Raw genomic sequence first — 15,230 nt, forward strand, 5'->3', positions numbered from 1 at the left:
TAACACACACTCAGCAAGAGCTCTGAGGGTCAGTGTTACATCTGCACATACCAGAATTAACAGAGAATTCACTTTTGCATTTGGTTTGTTGCTCTGGCCACTGGATTGGCAAAAAACACCCTGACATGAACTGAAATAGCTTTCTGTTGTTTCCTGGAAAACTGGGCAGTCATTTGCCAAATTGCATGTGCTCAGAAGCATGATACTTTCAAATAATGAAATGAGTAGCAGTCCCCTCAACAAGTAGGATTTATACCAATTGTTGTGTGTGCCTGTTTTTACCCCCAAAAGGAATAGCTGGGTAAAATATTGTCCTTGGGACAAAAAAGTTACTCTGATGATGAAATAATGCACTCAGCCTTTGGCTGGCAGCGTTATATCATAACCTCAGGACATTTTTCATTCCCTCAGGCATTATTTTACAGCTACGGTATTGACCTCCAAGCCAGACTCCATTCCCTACATGTATTTATAGTGGAAGCACTCTTTCTGAGATTCTCTGTAATATATAAAAATGAGGAAACTGCCACAAAAATGGCTTTGGGTTACTTCTGAGGCTTGCAAAGTAGCTGTTAAAAGCCAAAGGTTTAAAACAACGTTATTAAAAACATATTATTGCTCTTTGTAGCTTTCACATCTGTTCCCCAGGGCCGCTCAGAGGATTCAGGGGGCCTGGGGTCTTCGGTGGCGGGTCCTGGAGTGGAAGGACCCCCAGCCGCTGAAGACCTGGAGCGGAAGAAGCTCCGGGGGCCCCGCAAGAGTTTTCCAGGGCCCTTGGAGTGAGTGAAGGACCCTGCTCCAGGGGCCCCAAAAAACTCTCATGGGGCCAGGGCAAATTGCCCCACTTGTCCCCGCCTCTGGGCGGCCCTGCTGTTCCCCCTCCCCCTGAAGCTAGTCCGAACTTCGTGTTGAAGAGCTGGACTTAGACATTGCATTCTCTTGCTTTTATCTCTTCCTCCTCCCCCCCTTGAGGCTACAAACCTGCTGGCCCAGGTATAAACCGATTTGCAGCGTCTGAGACTCTAGCCAATATTTTTAGTATTCTTCAGGTTTTTTTAAACCAGTAACTTAGAATCCTTGGGACAGGGACTTGATCTTCCTTCTTCCAGCACCAAGCATACTACTGGCACTGAATCAATAATACAGCAAAATTGTGAGTTGTAAGGACACATCAGCATTTACGGAAAATTTGACTGTGCCCTGCCAGGCCCAGCTTCAGCAAAGGACATTAAGTCCCATTTGTTAGGAATAAGAACTTGCAGCTGTGCCTGCCCAGGCTCCGGGCAGCTTATGACCATAGCTGAGCCACAGCAGGATGGCCTGATTGCCCATTCCACCTGATTGGCTGAGGAAGTCAGAGTCTGCTCTTATGCCCAACAGCAACAACTGAGCTCTGGCTGTTTAATGCTTCTGCTAGACGTAGCTATGATTGCGCCTGGATCTGCTGTGCCTCTAGCCCTGTCCTTACCTTCTTGCTGGCTTCCTGGATCTGATTACTGGCTTCCTGACAGTGGCTCCTGCTTGGACTACTAGGCATGATTGCCTGCATTCCAGTTTGTGACCCTATTGATTTGGGTGTGTCTATCTTAAGTACTTATATGGCCCCTATTGCTATGGTGTGTGAGTACCTCACAATTTTTTAAGGTAACATCTCACACCACCCCTGTGAGAAGGGTAGTAAGTGCTGTTATCCCTGTTTTTAAAGATGGGGAAAGTGAAGAAAGATTGAGATTGTCCAAGGATGTCAACCGAGTCTGACACAGCAGGGACGTGCCCAGATCCTAGGCTAGTGCTCTAACTGCTGGTGCATCCTTCCTGGCTGTGATGGGATGTGAGTATGTGCCCAAGTGGGCTGCTGAACTGGGCCTGTAATGATTTCTATCTTGTGGAATGTATTTCTGTCCTCCAGCCTGGTGTAGCTGGCTTTTATCTATGTATTTTAAATCTTTCAATGGATCTCAAGTTGCATTTGTGTGTGTGGTGTCCTGAACTTTTTTCAGTCGGCTCACTTAGGTGAAAGACTTGTACGTTTATGACTCCAGGAAGAGTGATAAGTACAGCAGATGGAACATTCAGAAAAAAACCTAAAGAGGACTTAAAAAAAAACCCCTAAATGTCCAAAAGAAATAAGAACTTGCACAATGCTGAAAGCAAGATAAATGATAAATGTAGAGGGGTATAGATGCAATAAGTAGTATGAAAAGAATATTTGAGTCTCCCCCACTTCTTCAAGTGTAGAAAATCCAGTAAATAGCTGAATGTTTTGGTAAAGGCAAATATTGCAGCTTGGGAAGTTTTTAAGATTTTGCTTAATAGTGCTGTGTGGGTGAGTGTAAAAATGGTACATTGTGCTGTTTAGCCACAGTCCTACACTAGGGGGCAGTAAAGAGCTTGAAGTGGAAGGTACAGCTGCTCCCAAGTTTCCCCATGGAGCAGGGGATCAACAAGGCAGGAGTATGCCCTACATCCTCTGGGGGCATGTGGAGGGAGCTTCACTGGTGCTTGTGCCTCTCAGCACTCCCTGGTGAGAAGTAGGCACTACTGTGCAAGAGAGGTGGTGTGACAAGTTAGTGGAAAGCCCCCTTATGTAATATCCAGCTTCACGTTGGTTGTTGGGTTGGTTGCTCTTTAAGTATTGAGGGACAGGATAAAAGGCAAGTGAAGCCAAGACTAATACCCCTGCATTAAGCTGGCATTTAAACTGCTGCTACTGAAGGAAATTCAACTCTGGCAGAAGGCAATGTGGTCACTGCAGACCTTGCTTGGTAAAGTGCCTAGACTGTGTCTCTCCTTTTCTCTCAAACATAAAAATTCATTGCTGCTAAATTTTGGCATCAAGAAATAACACCATTGATTGCTAGTCTTAGAATTTTAATGACAAACTATTTTTAAACCTAAGCTTCATAAACAACCTGTAACTGACATTAAAGCAGACCACATATATCCTAGAAATGTAGGGCTGGAAGGGACCTTGAGAGATCACCAAATCCAGCCCACTATGCTGAGGTACAACCAAGTAAACCTAGACCATCCCTGACAGGTTTTTATCTAATTGGTTCTTAAAAACTGCAATGGTGGGGATGCCACAGCCTCTCTTGGAAGCCTATTCTAGAGCTTCACTACCCTTCTAGTTAGAAAGTTTTTCCTAATATCTAACCTAAATCTCTCTGGTTACAGATGAAGCTCATTACGTCTTGTCCTAGCTTTGGTGGACATGGGGAACAATTGACCATCCTCTTTATAACAGCCCCTTACATATTTGAAGACTGTTATCAGGTCCACTTTCAGTCTTCTTTTCTCGTGACTAAACAGCCTTTTTGATTTGAAGATACTGATTAGATCACTTTTCCCTCTCTCCTGTCTTTATTATTCTTTACTTCTGATGATACAGTTTTCAAAGTGAGCTTTAAAAATGGATTGCGTACAGTGTTCTTCAGTGCCTGTTATAAAGGAAAAGTGCTGCATGCTATTTCATTGAAAGCCTCTTGTATAGCTATGTAATCAGGGCAATTATAACTTTTGCCTATAGCTCATCTTGTGAGTTTGCTGTGCAGACCAATTAAATCCTTTTGAGAATTTGATGAAGCTGCCTTGCGTGCTTGACCAAGATTACAGATGTACAGTGCAGTAGCTCCTGAAGCTGAATCCCCTGGATTCTACATTTATATGAAAGTCTTCTCCTATCTCTTCAAAATGTATTTTTTTCTTTTTTAAAAATTCCTCTTTGTATCAGCTGCTCATCTGCTAGTGTCCTAGCCAGTGGCGTAGTGATATGTGTGGAGGTGCAGTGGCTCTAGGCTCTGCTTGCAAGATAGTGTAAATAAGTCAGAGAAAGGGGTGTAGTGTCTGGTCAAGTAGAGATGAAGAGGCCACTGGTAGCTGGGTTGAAGGGTCTCCGTAACTGCTGGCATTGTGACAGGAACTCTTGTCCAGGTATAGCAGGAGCTTGGGGTTGAGGGGAATGTGATGAGAGAGAGACTCATGGCCTCAGATACCATGGGATTTATTTGCATTTTGGTATATTTCACCATATTTTTAAAACCATGAATTCCTTAGGTCTTTTCAAAACTCTTACAGAAAACTAGCCCTGGGGCTGCAAAAATGCATGGAAAGGCCAGTGCTGGGTGAAGCTCAGTATTTGATTTATGGCTGAACCAACCAGTTGTGTGCAAGACTCCATACTAGGTCCTGTGATCCTGTGCCAATCCCTATCACTTCCCAATAGGCCCTGCTATGCACATGTAGTCTTTGGCCTATTGCCCCTTTCTGGGGGGTGGGGGAGGGTAAGCTTTTCCTCTTCAGTCTGCTGAGGGTAGCAAGAGGTTTCCCTCAGGTGTCTTTTTTGCTTTGGATGTCAGAGCTGGCCTCTGCTGTCTTCAGGTGGTATCTTACCCTTCTGTTTCTCCTCCAGTATCCCAAGTCTTCATCCCATTTCAATCTCTCATGATACCCTACTCTCTTTACTCTGTGTCTCCTTAACTGCCTGTGTTCTGTACCCTGTGTCCTTTTCCTCTAGGTCCATATACAATATGTGAGCTTGGACTCAAACCAGGTGCAAGATTACTTTGCACATCATGCAGCACTCCAGAGGAAAGGTTTCCTCACCTTGCTTGCTGTATCTCTTTAGCAGAAATCTGGCTGTCCTTCAAGAATAATTCCTTTGCCCATTTTGCAAAAAGAGGGTGGAGATTTTATTACATGTTTTATGTGAACACTTTAATATCTTCACCTTCCACAGAACACTAACCCTGATCCATGAATAAAATTTCACCATAAGTGTCCTTTTGAAGTTATATTTTATTCTCATAGTTATCCCAGTTTTGATGCTGGGAGTGGCCAGTAAGCATTGGGTATGCAGGGAAATGTTGCCCCTTGAGATCTTGCCCTTAGTTCCTGCTCTCCTGCAAGACTGCTTGTATACCAGCTGCTCAGTGCCCTTGTAAACTGTGTTGACATGCATTATAGCATACCAGCTTCAGCAGGGAATAGGTGCTAGGGGTTAGATGGATAGCTTGCCTAACCTTGTGTCTGTAAACTTAGTTTGCAGAGAATTGCTTGAGGCCTAAACTCCAAACCCTTCTGGATCTATTTTAGGAGGCAATGGGAGGGGAATTGAGTTCACCAGCATGATGTTGTGGATCTTGATTCATAATAAATGCATTATTTCCCTTCAGGTGAAGTAACCCAAATTCTTTGAGTCCTGCACTTTTTGAAAAATAAAAGTCATGGAGAGCCATCATCCGTTTGTCCTGTGATGTAAAGATAATGGATGTGTTGTGGGCCCAATAAAGGGACTGGGGACTGCTTTGCATATAAAATATTTGCTTGTGTTGTAACCTGTTTAATGAAAACCACAAAGGAATAAAAGGCCTTGGTTTGGGTGCAGAAGTGAGGTTTGAACTTTGCAATGTGGTAGTGAGGGAACCTTGACGCTTGTGGTTTATTAAGGTATTGCTTTACCGTGCTGAGGGGTGGAACCTCTCTGGGATTTTGATAGCGTATGGAATTTGACAGCTCACTCGCTTGACAGGAGTGACAGTTGAAATGAATGTGTCATCTGTGAGATAAATGTTTCATACGCTCTGAAGCTGGATTTCTTATTCATCAGTGGCTTTTTATATCATTTTTTTTTCACCCCCCCAGAGCATGGTAATTTACTTAATGTATTATGAGGCATGCATTTTAATGTTGAAGTGAAGGTGGTTAGATGGGAAAGTGTGGACAACAGACCTATCATAAAATGAATTGATATATGAACTAGGGAATATAGTCATGATGAGTCAGCATCTGAAGGGTGCATGTTTTTAGTAGATTTTTACTGCCAAGGCATGATTGCTAGGTTGGCAGAGAATATTAGATACTCTTTATTAAGGACTGTAACCACATCATCTTTAGGGTTGCCAGGTGTCTGGTTTTCGACTGGAACACCTTGTCGAACAGGGATCCGGGCAGCTCTGGTCAGCACCACTGATTGGGCCTTTAAAAGTCTGATTGGTGCAAGGCTGGCAGGCTCCCTACCTGGCTCTGTGCAGTGACACATACCTCCAGCTATTAAGCATAGGGGTGGCCATGGGGAGCTCTGGGCACTGCCACTGCCCCAAGCGCCAGCTCCCATTGGCCAGAAACTGTGGCCAATGGGAGCTGCAGGGGTGGTGCCTGCAGGCAGGGTAGTGCACGGAGCCATGTGGCTATGCTTCCACCTAGGAGCCAGAGGGACATGTTGCTGCTTCCTGGCAGCTGCCTGAAGTAAGCGCTGCCTGGAACCTGTGCCCTTGCCTCAGCTTGGAACACTCTCCTGCACGCAGGACCCCTTGGCCCCAGCCCAGAGCCCCCCTGTACCCAAACACTTCATCCCCATCCCCAGCCTTCACCCCCTCCTGGATCCCCTACCCCAGCCTGGTGAAAGTGAGTGACAGTGGGGTACTGAGCGATGGAGGGAGGATGGGGCAGGGAACCTGGGGGGCGGGGCAAGGGTGTTTGGTTTTGTGCAATTAGGAAGTTGGCAACTCTAATCACCCTGTGTTGTGATCTGATTACATCTGGAAAGCCAACAAGTTGGAATGGGTCAGTACATGGATGGGAGGCCTCAAAGAAGCCTGGTGGTGGTGTAGCAGGAGGTATCAAGAATTCTGTAGGTACGTTTCCTCAGTCATTCGTGAACCAATGTCCTAGCATGGTGTTACGCAGCACTGTGCTGATGGAGGTGGCATCCTTCAGATGGGACTTAAAATATTTAGTGATTGAGATGTTTTGTAATAGGGCTGTGAAGCCTTGAACAAATTGTAGATCAGGCAAAGTCAAGAATGCAATTGCTTGGAACTGTTGTGTTGCTGTATGCTGTTAATCACCTAAAATATGGTGTTATGCAACACGTTTATGATTGAGCATGGGGGATACATGAGTTGTATGCTGAATACAGGATTTCCATAAAGTGCCTGCCAGTGTAAAGAAAAAAGTGGTAAAGATATTGGTGAATTCTGATCCAGCTGATCAGGAAATGAGGCAAGCCCAGAAAACATCAAATGCAGCAGAGAATCTGATGAGGTTGGACAGCAAGTATGAAAAATTGGGATGGGGGTGGGGGTAATAGACTTCTATATTTAAAAAAAGCCTCAAATATCAGGAGTGTCCCTATAAAATCAGGACACCTGGTCACCCTAGGTAGGGAGCTGGGAAGAACAGTTTCTTTCTTGAAGGAAGTGGGTATTGGTGGCCGGATCCTGTATTCCATGATCAAATTGTCACTGATATCAATGGTAATTCAAGGAATGTAGAATAGGGCCTCAAAATCTGCCTTTTGACTACATAGAATAAAACAGACGAGGACTGTTGAGAAATTGGCATGCTATAGTCTCTTAAATACGTGTAAAGGTAGCAGATGGAGTATGCGGTTATCATGGTATCAGTTTACTTAAATGGCCTGCATTTAGGCTAAACAATTGATATTCAGAAGTTATTAATGAGCAACGTGAATACATTAAAAGAATAGCTTTAATAGGCTTTCTCAGTGGTGCTGTTATTATAGAAAGACCAATTATTTTGTAGGCTCTGGATGTGAACATATGGAAGCAAGATTTTAGAGATTAAATTTGCCTCCACAATGTGTGTAGCACTAGGTAATCTTCATAGATCACAATGCTGAAAATGGAGATCGTGTATTCAGCCAACTTATTTGATTAAATTATCACAGTTTTGCCTGTTAAGCGTGCTTAATTAGCACTTTGACATTTTATTGGGCTGGTCCATTTACCAGCTCTCCTTACTGGATTTAAAAGAAACATTCCTTTGTAGAATTCCACTAATATCCTCATTTGTCTGGTCTTTTCTGCTGGAGTTTCAGTAGAACAGAGAAAATATAAATTCCGTTTACAAATGAAAGAAGGTAACCTACAGTGTGCAGGCCAAATTGGATTTTCTCTCATGTCCGTAGCACTCCATACTGAATAAATGCTATTAGGATAATGGTGGGAGCTGAAATATCCGATCAAGTTTTAATAAATGGATTATCTCTCACATGGCAATAGTTTGCCAGTGGTTTACATTGCTGCTGTTTTAGTTTTTACTACTTCTGTCACTGGCCTGGCTGAGCTCCCCCTCCTGGATGTTTGCCAGGCAGCTATGTTGGGACCGATGTGCTTATAACAATGATCCCCAATGCGGTGCCCACGGGTGCCATGGAACCCACCGGGGCATCTATGCAAACCTATGTACTGGCCGGTATAGACGCAGCTATGTGGACAGAGTGCTTCTGTCAGCATAGCTAATGATGTTGGAGAACATTGTGTTACTATACTGACAGGAAATACTCCTTCTGTCAGTGAAAGCTGCATCTGCAGGCATGTCGGTGCTACGGTGGCACAGCTGCAACTATGCTGCTGTAGTGTAGACACTAGTTGTCAGAGTTCCTTCCCTACTCTGAACTCTGGGGTACAGATGTGGGGACCTGCATGAAAGACCCCCCCCAAGCTTATTTTTACCAGCTTAGGTTAAAAACTTCCCCAAGGCGCAAATTCCTTTCTAGCCTTAGTATCCACCACCAAGTGATTTAAACAAACATTCAGGAAGGGCCACCTGGAGCCCCACCTTCCCCAAATATCCCCCCAAACCCCTACACTGCCTTTCCTGGGGAGGCTTGAGAATAACAGCCTCGCCAATTGGTACAGGTGAACACAGACCCAAACCCTTGCATCTTAAGAACAATGAAAAATCAATCAGGTTCTTTAAAAGAAGAATTTGAATTAAAGAAAAGGTAAAAGAATCACCTCTGTAAAATCAGGATGGTAAGTACTTTACAGAATAACAAAAGACTCAGAACACAGAGGATTTCCCCTCTAGGCAAAACCTTAAAGTTACAAAACCAGGGATAAACCTCCCTCTTAGCACAGGGAAAATTCACAAGCTAAAACAAATGGTAATCTAACACATTTCTTGTCTGCTATTACTTACTATTTCTGCCAGACTGGATGCTTAGTTTAGATATGCTTAAGGAGATATGATTTTCCTGTCCTGGTTTCTTGGCTGGCTCCGAGAGACACAGACCAAAACCTTCCCCCACAGATTTGAAAGTATCTTCTTCCCTTATTGGACCTTTTGGTCAGGTGCCACACAGATTATCTGAGCTTCTTAACTCTTTACAGGTAAAAGAGGAGTTAACCCTTTACAGGGTAAAGAGGGGTTTTATGCTACCCATAGCTGTATATTTATGACACTAGTGACCGAAGGGTTTTTTGAAGCCAAGGAAGGAAGATTAGTAGTGAAAGGAGGCTAACAAGCAGGAAAGCCGTGACATTGAGGGAAAACTTTGCCTGAATAGAGCTAAGAATTCCATCAGCCACAGGAGGGACCCCCTCAACAGGAAGTGGTGGAAACTCCATTTCTTGGAACATTTGAAACCAAATGGGATGATAACCTAGTAAATGCCCAATGGGTAACCATGCTGTTTTGAAGGGAGATGACTAGCAGATCAGAGAATTCTCTTTCCTAACTCTAGTTCCTTTGGCTACCAGTGTAACATAAAACCCATTCCTAGTTTTAGTTGAGGAGGACATGCTCGATTTAAAAAAAAAATCGTTTGTGGGGAAACTTTGAAAAACTTTAATTTTTGGTGTGTGTGTGGGGGGGGTGCGTGATGTGGATTTTTTAAATTTTTCTTTTAAAGTTTTGGATACACCTTTTTATTTTGGTTTTGAAAATCAAAACCAGAAATCTGGTTACTGTGATAAACTCAGGACAGACAGTTGCCAGAGGGGGGGGGAGGAGTCAGTCCCAGAGGGTTAAAAGGCCCTCCTCCTTATCAACTGAGAGGCAACTACAGGTCAAGCAGGTTCAGCTGAGAAAGGGTTACCAAGGTAGCAAATTAGAATCAGCTGAGGGGAGCTACCTGAGGGTAATTAGGATCAGCTGGTTCCAACTTGGAGCTGCCTGAGACCTTTTTAAACCCCTTCCTGGGAGGAAGGAAGCGGGGGGAAAGCAGAGAGAGAAGGAGCCTGGCTACCAGGAGTGTTGAAGCAGCAAGCCTCCCCAGGCAGAGCGGCAGGACACTCTCCTACAAGGCAGGGTAAAAATACTTTAATTAAGACTGGTGAGAAGACAGGGAACAGACTTCCCCTGAGTCCTAAGGGGGACTGCATTACCCTAGCCGGTCTCTCCAGAGCTAAAAACAGCAGAGGCTGGGGAGACTGAGACGGGACTTTGCCACACGTGGTGTCAGGGGTGGGATTTGAGTGAGACTTTGTGGCAAACCGTCTCAGGGCAGGGTAAAAGCACCCCAAAAAAAAAAAAATATGGAAGATGTAGTGAAGGCATTGGTGCAGGCCACTGCGGCCCAGCAAGAAGCTACCAGGGTGCAGATGGCTGCCCAGCAGGAGGCGGTACGAATGCAGCAGGAGACAAATCAACTCCTGATGAGCCAGGCGGCTCAGGATCGAGCCACCTTGCATGAGGTTGTGAACCAGCTAAAGGCCCTGACCACCCTAACGCATGGGCCCCATGGGACTCGGCCCCTGCACGCCAGCCGCTACTTACAGAAGATGACAGTGGATGATGACGTGGAGGCGTATCTCCTTGCGTTTGAGAGGACGGCCCAGCGGGAGGCCTGGCCCCAAGACCAGTGGGCCAGTATCCTGGCACCTTTTCTGTGTGGGGAGGCACAGAAAGCGTATTTTGATATGGCAAAAGAAGCAGCTTCCGATTACTCCCAGCTAAAGGCGGAGATCCTGGCAAGGTCGGGCGTGACGACAGCTATAAGGGCGCAGAGGTTCCATGAGTGGAAATACCGAGCCAACAAAGCCCCGAGGTCCCAGCTGTTTGACCTGATCCATCTGGCCCGGAGGTGGCTGTGCCCCGAGACCCGCCGGCCGGAGGAAGTCGTGGGAAACCATAGTTGTGGACAGGTACATGAGAGGGCTACCGCCGGACATACGAGGATGGGTCAGTCAAAATGATCCCTCCTCCTATGATGAGCTAGTTGCCCTTGTAGAGAGACGTCTAGCAGCACAGGAACTCTCTCGGACCACTGGGGAAGGGAGGCGCCAGGATAGGAGGCAAGGCTACGTACCAAGGGCCCGAGTTGCCATAGCTCCAGGCCGAACTATGGCAGGGAAGAAGGAGGACGAAGAGCGGCCAAAGTACTCGGAGGGACCTGGGGACTGGGAGAGAGAGACTCGGGGGGTAAGGCCCCACAGCCCAAAAATTAAGGGGCTGCCCCGAGGAGGGTACCGATGCTATGCATGTGGAGAGATAGGGCATATAGCTGCCCAATGCCCAAACCTAGAGGAGCCCATGCAATGCGACCTGGGAAATCTAGAAGAGTCATGTGACCTGATAAGCCTAGTAGGAGTAGCGACGGTCCCTCATAGATATACTAGGCAAGTTAAAATGAATGGTATAAAGACCACCGCGTTAGTAGACTCAGGAAGTGCAGTCACGCTGGTCTCGGGAAAGCTGGTCGGGTATGATCAACTATCCCGGGCCAAGCGCACAGGGATATCCTGTGTCCATGGGGATGTAAATTACTATCCGACCATCCGAGTGAAAATAGAGGTCCAAGGAAATCCCACTAAGGTGATGGCGGGGGTGGTCCCGAAACTCCCCTACCCAGTCCTCATAGGGCGAGACTTCCCAGGGTTTGGCAGTCTACTTCCTGGAGAGGAGTCAGAAGAAGGTAACACCCCAGAGAGCAATGGGGTGGCCTCAATAGTTAGCAACCCCCCAGCCTTCCAAGAATTTGCCCAGGACTTATTCTCGCCCCCTGGGAAAACCAGGAAGACTCGGCGAGAAAGGAGGGCAGATAAGAGGAGGGGAACGAGCATCTTGGCCCAGAATCAGAAGCCTATACTCGTAGGGGAGAGAGTTGGCCCAACGGACGAGGGGACTAGGCAGGAGGTTGGGGAGCCAGTAGCCGGGCCCAGTTCCCCAGGGACCTCCCTTGAAGGGGAGGGGGAGATAGAACCCTCTGAGTTTGGGCAACTTGGAACTTCACTAGAGAATTTTGGACAGGATCAGGCCAATGATCCAGTATACCAGAACATTCACAAAGAAGTAGTGGAGGTGAATGGGGTCCCTGTGGAAGGGAGAGCCAAGGGCCCAAGGCCGTATTATATGATCAAGAAGGATCTGCTGTACCGTGTTGTCCGTATCCAAGAGCAAGTCGTGGAACAGCTCCTAGTACCACAGAAACATCAGAGGGGCGTGATGGAGCTAGCTCACAGCCATTTGTTCGGGGGACATCTAGGGGTAGATAAAACCCTAGACCGAATTCTACAGAGGTTTTTTTGGCCTGGAATATATGCAGCGGTCCGACGATATTGTGCCTCCTGTCCAGAATGCCAGTTACACGGGCCCCGACCCCGCTTAAGGGCACCTTTGGTACCTCTCCCGATTATTGAAGTCCCCTTTGAGCGGATAGCTATGGACCTAGTAGGGCCGTTAGAAAGATCAGCCCGGGGCCATCAGCACATACTGGTGGTGCTAGATTACGCCACCCGATACCCCGAGGCCATTCCCCTACGGAACACTACGTCCAAGACCATAGCTAAAGAATTAATCCAAATTTTCGCTAGAGTGGGAATACCCAAAGAGATCCTGACAGATCAAGGAACTCCCTTTGTGTCTAAATTAATGAAGGATCTATGTGCAATGCTCCACATAAGGACCCTAAGGACATCGGTCTATCATCCGCAGACTGATGGCCTCGTCGAGCGTTTTAATAGGACGTTGAAGAGCATGATACGAAAGGTGGTGAGCCGGGATGGGAGGAACTGGGACACCCTGCTACCGTACCTAATGTTTGCGATCAGGGAGGTGCCTCAGACTTCGACTGGGTTTTCCCCGTTCGAACTGTTATATGGTCGCCACCCCCGTGGCATACTGGACATTGCCAAAGAAAGTTGGGAAGAACAGCCGAACCCAGGGAGAAACGTCATCGAGCATGTGTTGCAGATGAAAGACAGGATAGCCCAAGTCACTCCCATAGTGCGGGAACACATGGAGAGAGCACAAGGGGCCCAACAAACATATTACAATCGCCAGGCGACGACCCGAAAATTCCAGGTGGGAGATCGGGTGATGGTACTCGTACCCACAGCAGAGAGCAAGCTCCTGGCCAGATGGCAGGGGCCATACGAGGTAATAGAAGCCGTTGGAGAGGTCGATTACAAAGTCCGACAGCCCGGACGCCGGAAGCTGGAACAAATCTATCATGTGAACCTGTTGAAACCTTGGCAAGACAGAGAAGCGCATGTGGTCACTATAGGGTCACCCCCTCCCGAGAGCAACCTGCCTGGCCAAGTGGGAATATCCCCAGAATTGACCTCTGACCAACGAGTGGAGGTGATCCACATGATTGAACGCAACCAGGACGTGTTCTCGGAAAAGCCAGGCAGGACTACTGAGGTTCACCATCACATCCTCACGGAGCCTGGAGTGAAGGTGAATGTAAAGCCATACCGGATCCCGGAGGCGAAAAGAGAAGAGATCAAGTCAGAAGTCAGGAAAATGTTGAAGTTAGGGGTCATTGAAGAGTCTCATAGCCAATGGTCAAGCCCAGTGGTCCTAGTACCTAAGCCGGATGGCAGTATGAGGTTTTGCAATGACTTCCGGAAACTGAATGAGGTGTCCCAATTTGATGCGTACCCTATACCCGGATAGATGAGCTAATTGACCGACTCGGGAAAGCACGATTTTTGTCCACCCTTGACCTGACTAAGGGTTATTGGCAAATTCCCTTGGCCAGGGCCGACAAAGAGAAGACGGCCTTTTCAACTCCAGAGGGACTGTATCAATACACTGTCCTCCCGTTCGGTTTACATGGGGCTCCTGCCACCTTCCAACGACTCATGGACAAACTGTTACGCCCACATGGCAGGTATGCGGCCGCCTATCTTGATGACGTCATTATACATAGTCCGGATTGGGAGACGCACTTGGGGAAGGTGGAAGCAGTCCTAGACACCTTGAGGAAGGCAGGGCTGACTGCAAATCCCTCCAAATGCGCAATTGGGCTAGCAGAAGCCAAATACCTTGGATATATAGTGGGGAGAGGTGTGGTAAAGCCCCAACTCAACAAGTTAGAGGCAATACAGAATTGGCCCCGACCTGTCCGGAAGAAACAGGTCAGAGCATTCCTGGGGCTAGTGGGGTACTACAGGCGGTTCATCCCCACTTCGCCACCAGGGCATGCCCGCTAACTGACCTAACGAAAGCCCGTGGCCCAGATATAGTGAAATGGTCTAGCGCGGCTGAAGAGGCATTTGCAGACCTGCGGACCGCGCTCTGCACTGACCCAGTGCTGGTAGCTCCAGACTGGGAGAAGGAGTTTATCTTGCAAACGGATGCCTCAGAAGTTGGGTTGGGAGCGGTCCTTTCACAACTGGTTGGAGCGGAAGAACACCCCGTCCTGTTCCTCAGTAGGAAACTCCTGCCCAGGGAACGGAAATATGCCGTAGTTGAAAAGGAATGCCTGGCCGTAAAGTGGGCCATTGAAAGCCTTCGCTATTACCTACTCGGACGGAAGTTTACCCTTGTCACGGACCATGCTCCCCTGAAGTGGATGCACCAAAACAAAGAGAAAAATGCGAGAGTGACCAGGTGGTTCCTGTCGCTACAACCCTTCCACTTCAGAGTACAACATAGGTCTGGAATCAAGCATGGCAACGCGGATGGCCTTTCAAGGGTACACTGTTTTGCCGACCCAAGTAGCCCAACCCTGTAGTGTTGAGCGGGGGGGGGGGGGGGGGGTTGTGTGATAAACTCAGGACAGACAGTTGCCAGAGGGGGGGGGAGGAGTCAGTCCCAGAGGGTTAAAAGGCCCTCCTCCTTATCAACTGAGAGGCAACTACAGGTCAAGCAGGTTCAGCTGAGAAAGGGTTACCAAGGTAGCAAATTAGAATCAGCTGAGGGGAGCTACCTGAGGGTAATTAGGATCAGCTGGTTCCAACTTGGAGCTGCCTGAGACCTTTTTAAACCCCTTCCTGGGAGGAAGGAAGCGGGGGGGAAAGCAGAGAGAGAAGGAGCCTGGCTACCAGGAGTGTTGAAGCAGCAAGCCTCCCCAGGCAGAGCGGCAGGACACTCTCCTACAAGGCAGGGTAAAAATACTTTAATTAAGACTGGTGAGAAGACAGGGAACAGACTTCCCCTGAGTCCTAAGGGGGACTGCATTACCCTAGCCGGTCTCTCCAGAGCTAAAAACAGCAGAGGCTGGGGAGACTGAGACGGGACTTTGCCACATTACC

General features: G+C 47.4%; 1 protein-coding gene across 16 annotated transcripts in view; it reads left to right on the forward strand.

Moving 5' to 3' along the window:
• LOC123377056 overlaps window positions 1–15,230 on the forward strand; it is a 348,713-nt gene that overhangs the window by 45,807 nt on the left and 287,676 nt on the right. For 3 of the 16 annotated variants that reach the window (XM_045029461.1, XR_006582061.1, XR_006582057.1), the window contains exon 1: window positions 1,355–1,575. The exons of the other annotated variants lie outside the window; for them this stretch is intronic. In XM_045029461.1, the coding sequence (XP_044885396.1) occupies window positions 1,536–1,575 (40 nt within the window). In that variant the 5' untranslated portion in view covers window positions 1,355–1,535. Of the gene's footprint in view, window positions 1–1,354; window positions 1,576–15,230 lie in introns of those variants that run through there. 16 annotated transcript variants of the gene reach the window in all.

The sequence above is a fragment of the Mauremys mutica genome, chromosome 9, assembly GCF_020497125.1.
Source record: "Mauremys mutica isolate MM-2020 ecotype Southern chromosome 9, ASM2049712v1, whole genome shotgun sequence".
NCBI classification, from domain to species: domain Eukaryota; kingdom Metazoa; phylum Chordata; order Testudines; family Geoemydidae; genus Mauremys; species Mauremys mutica.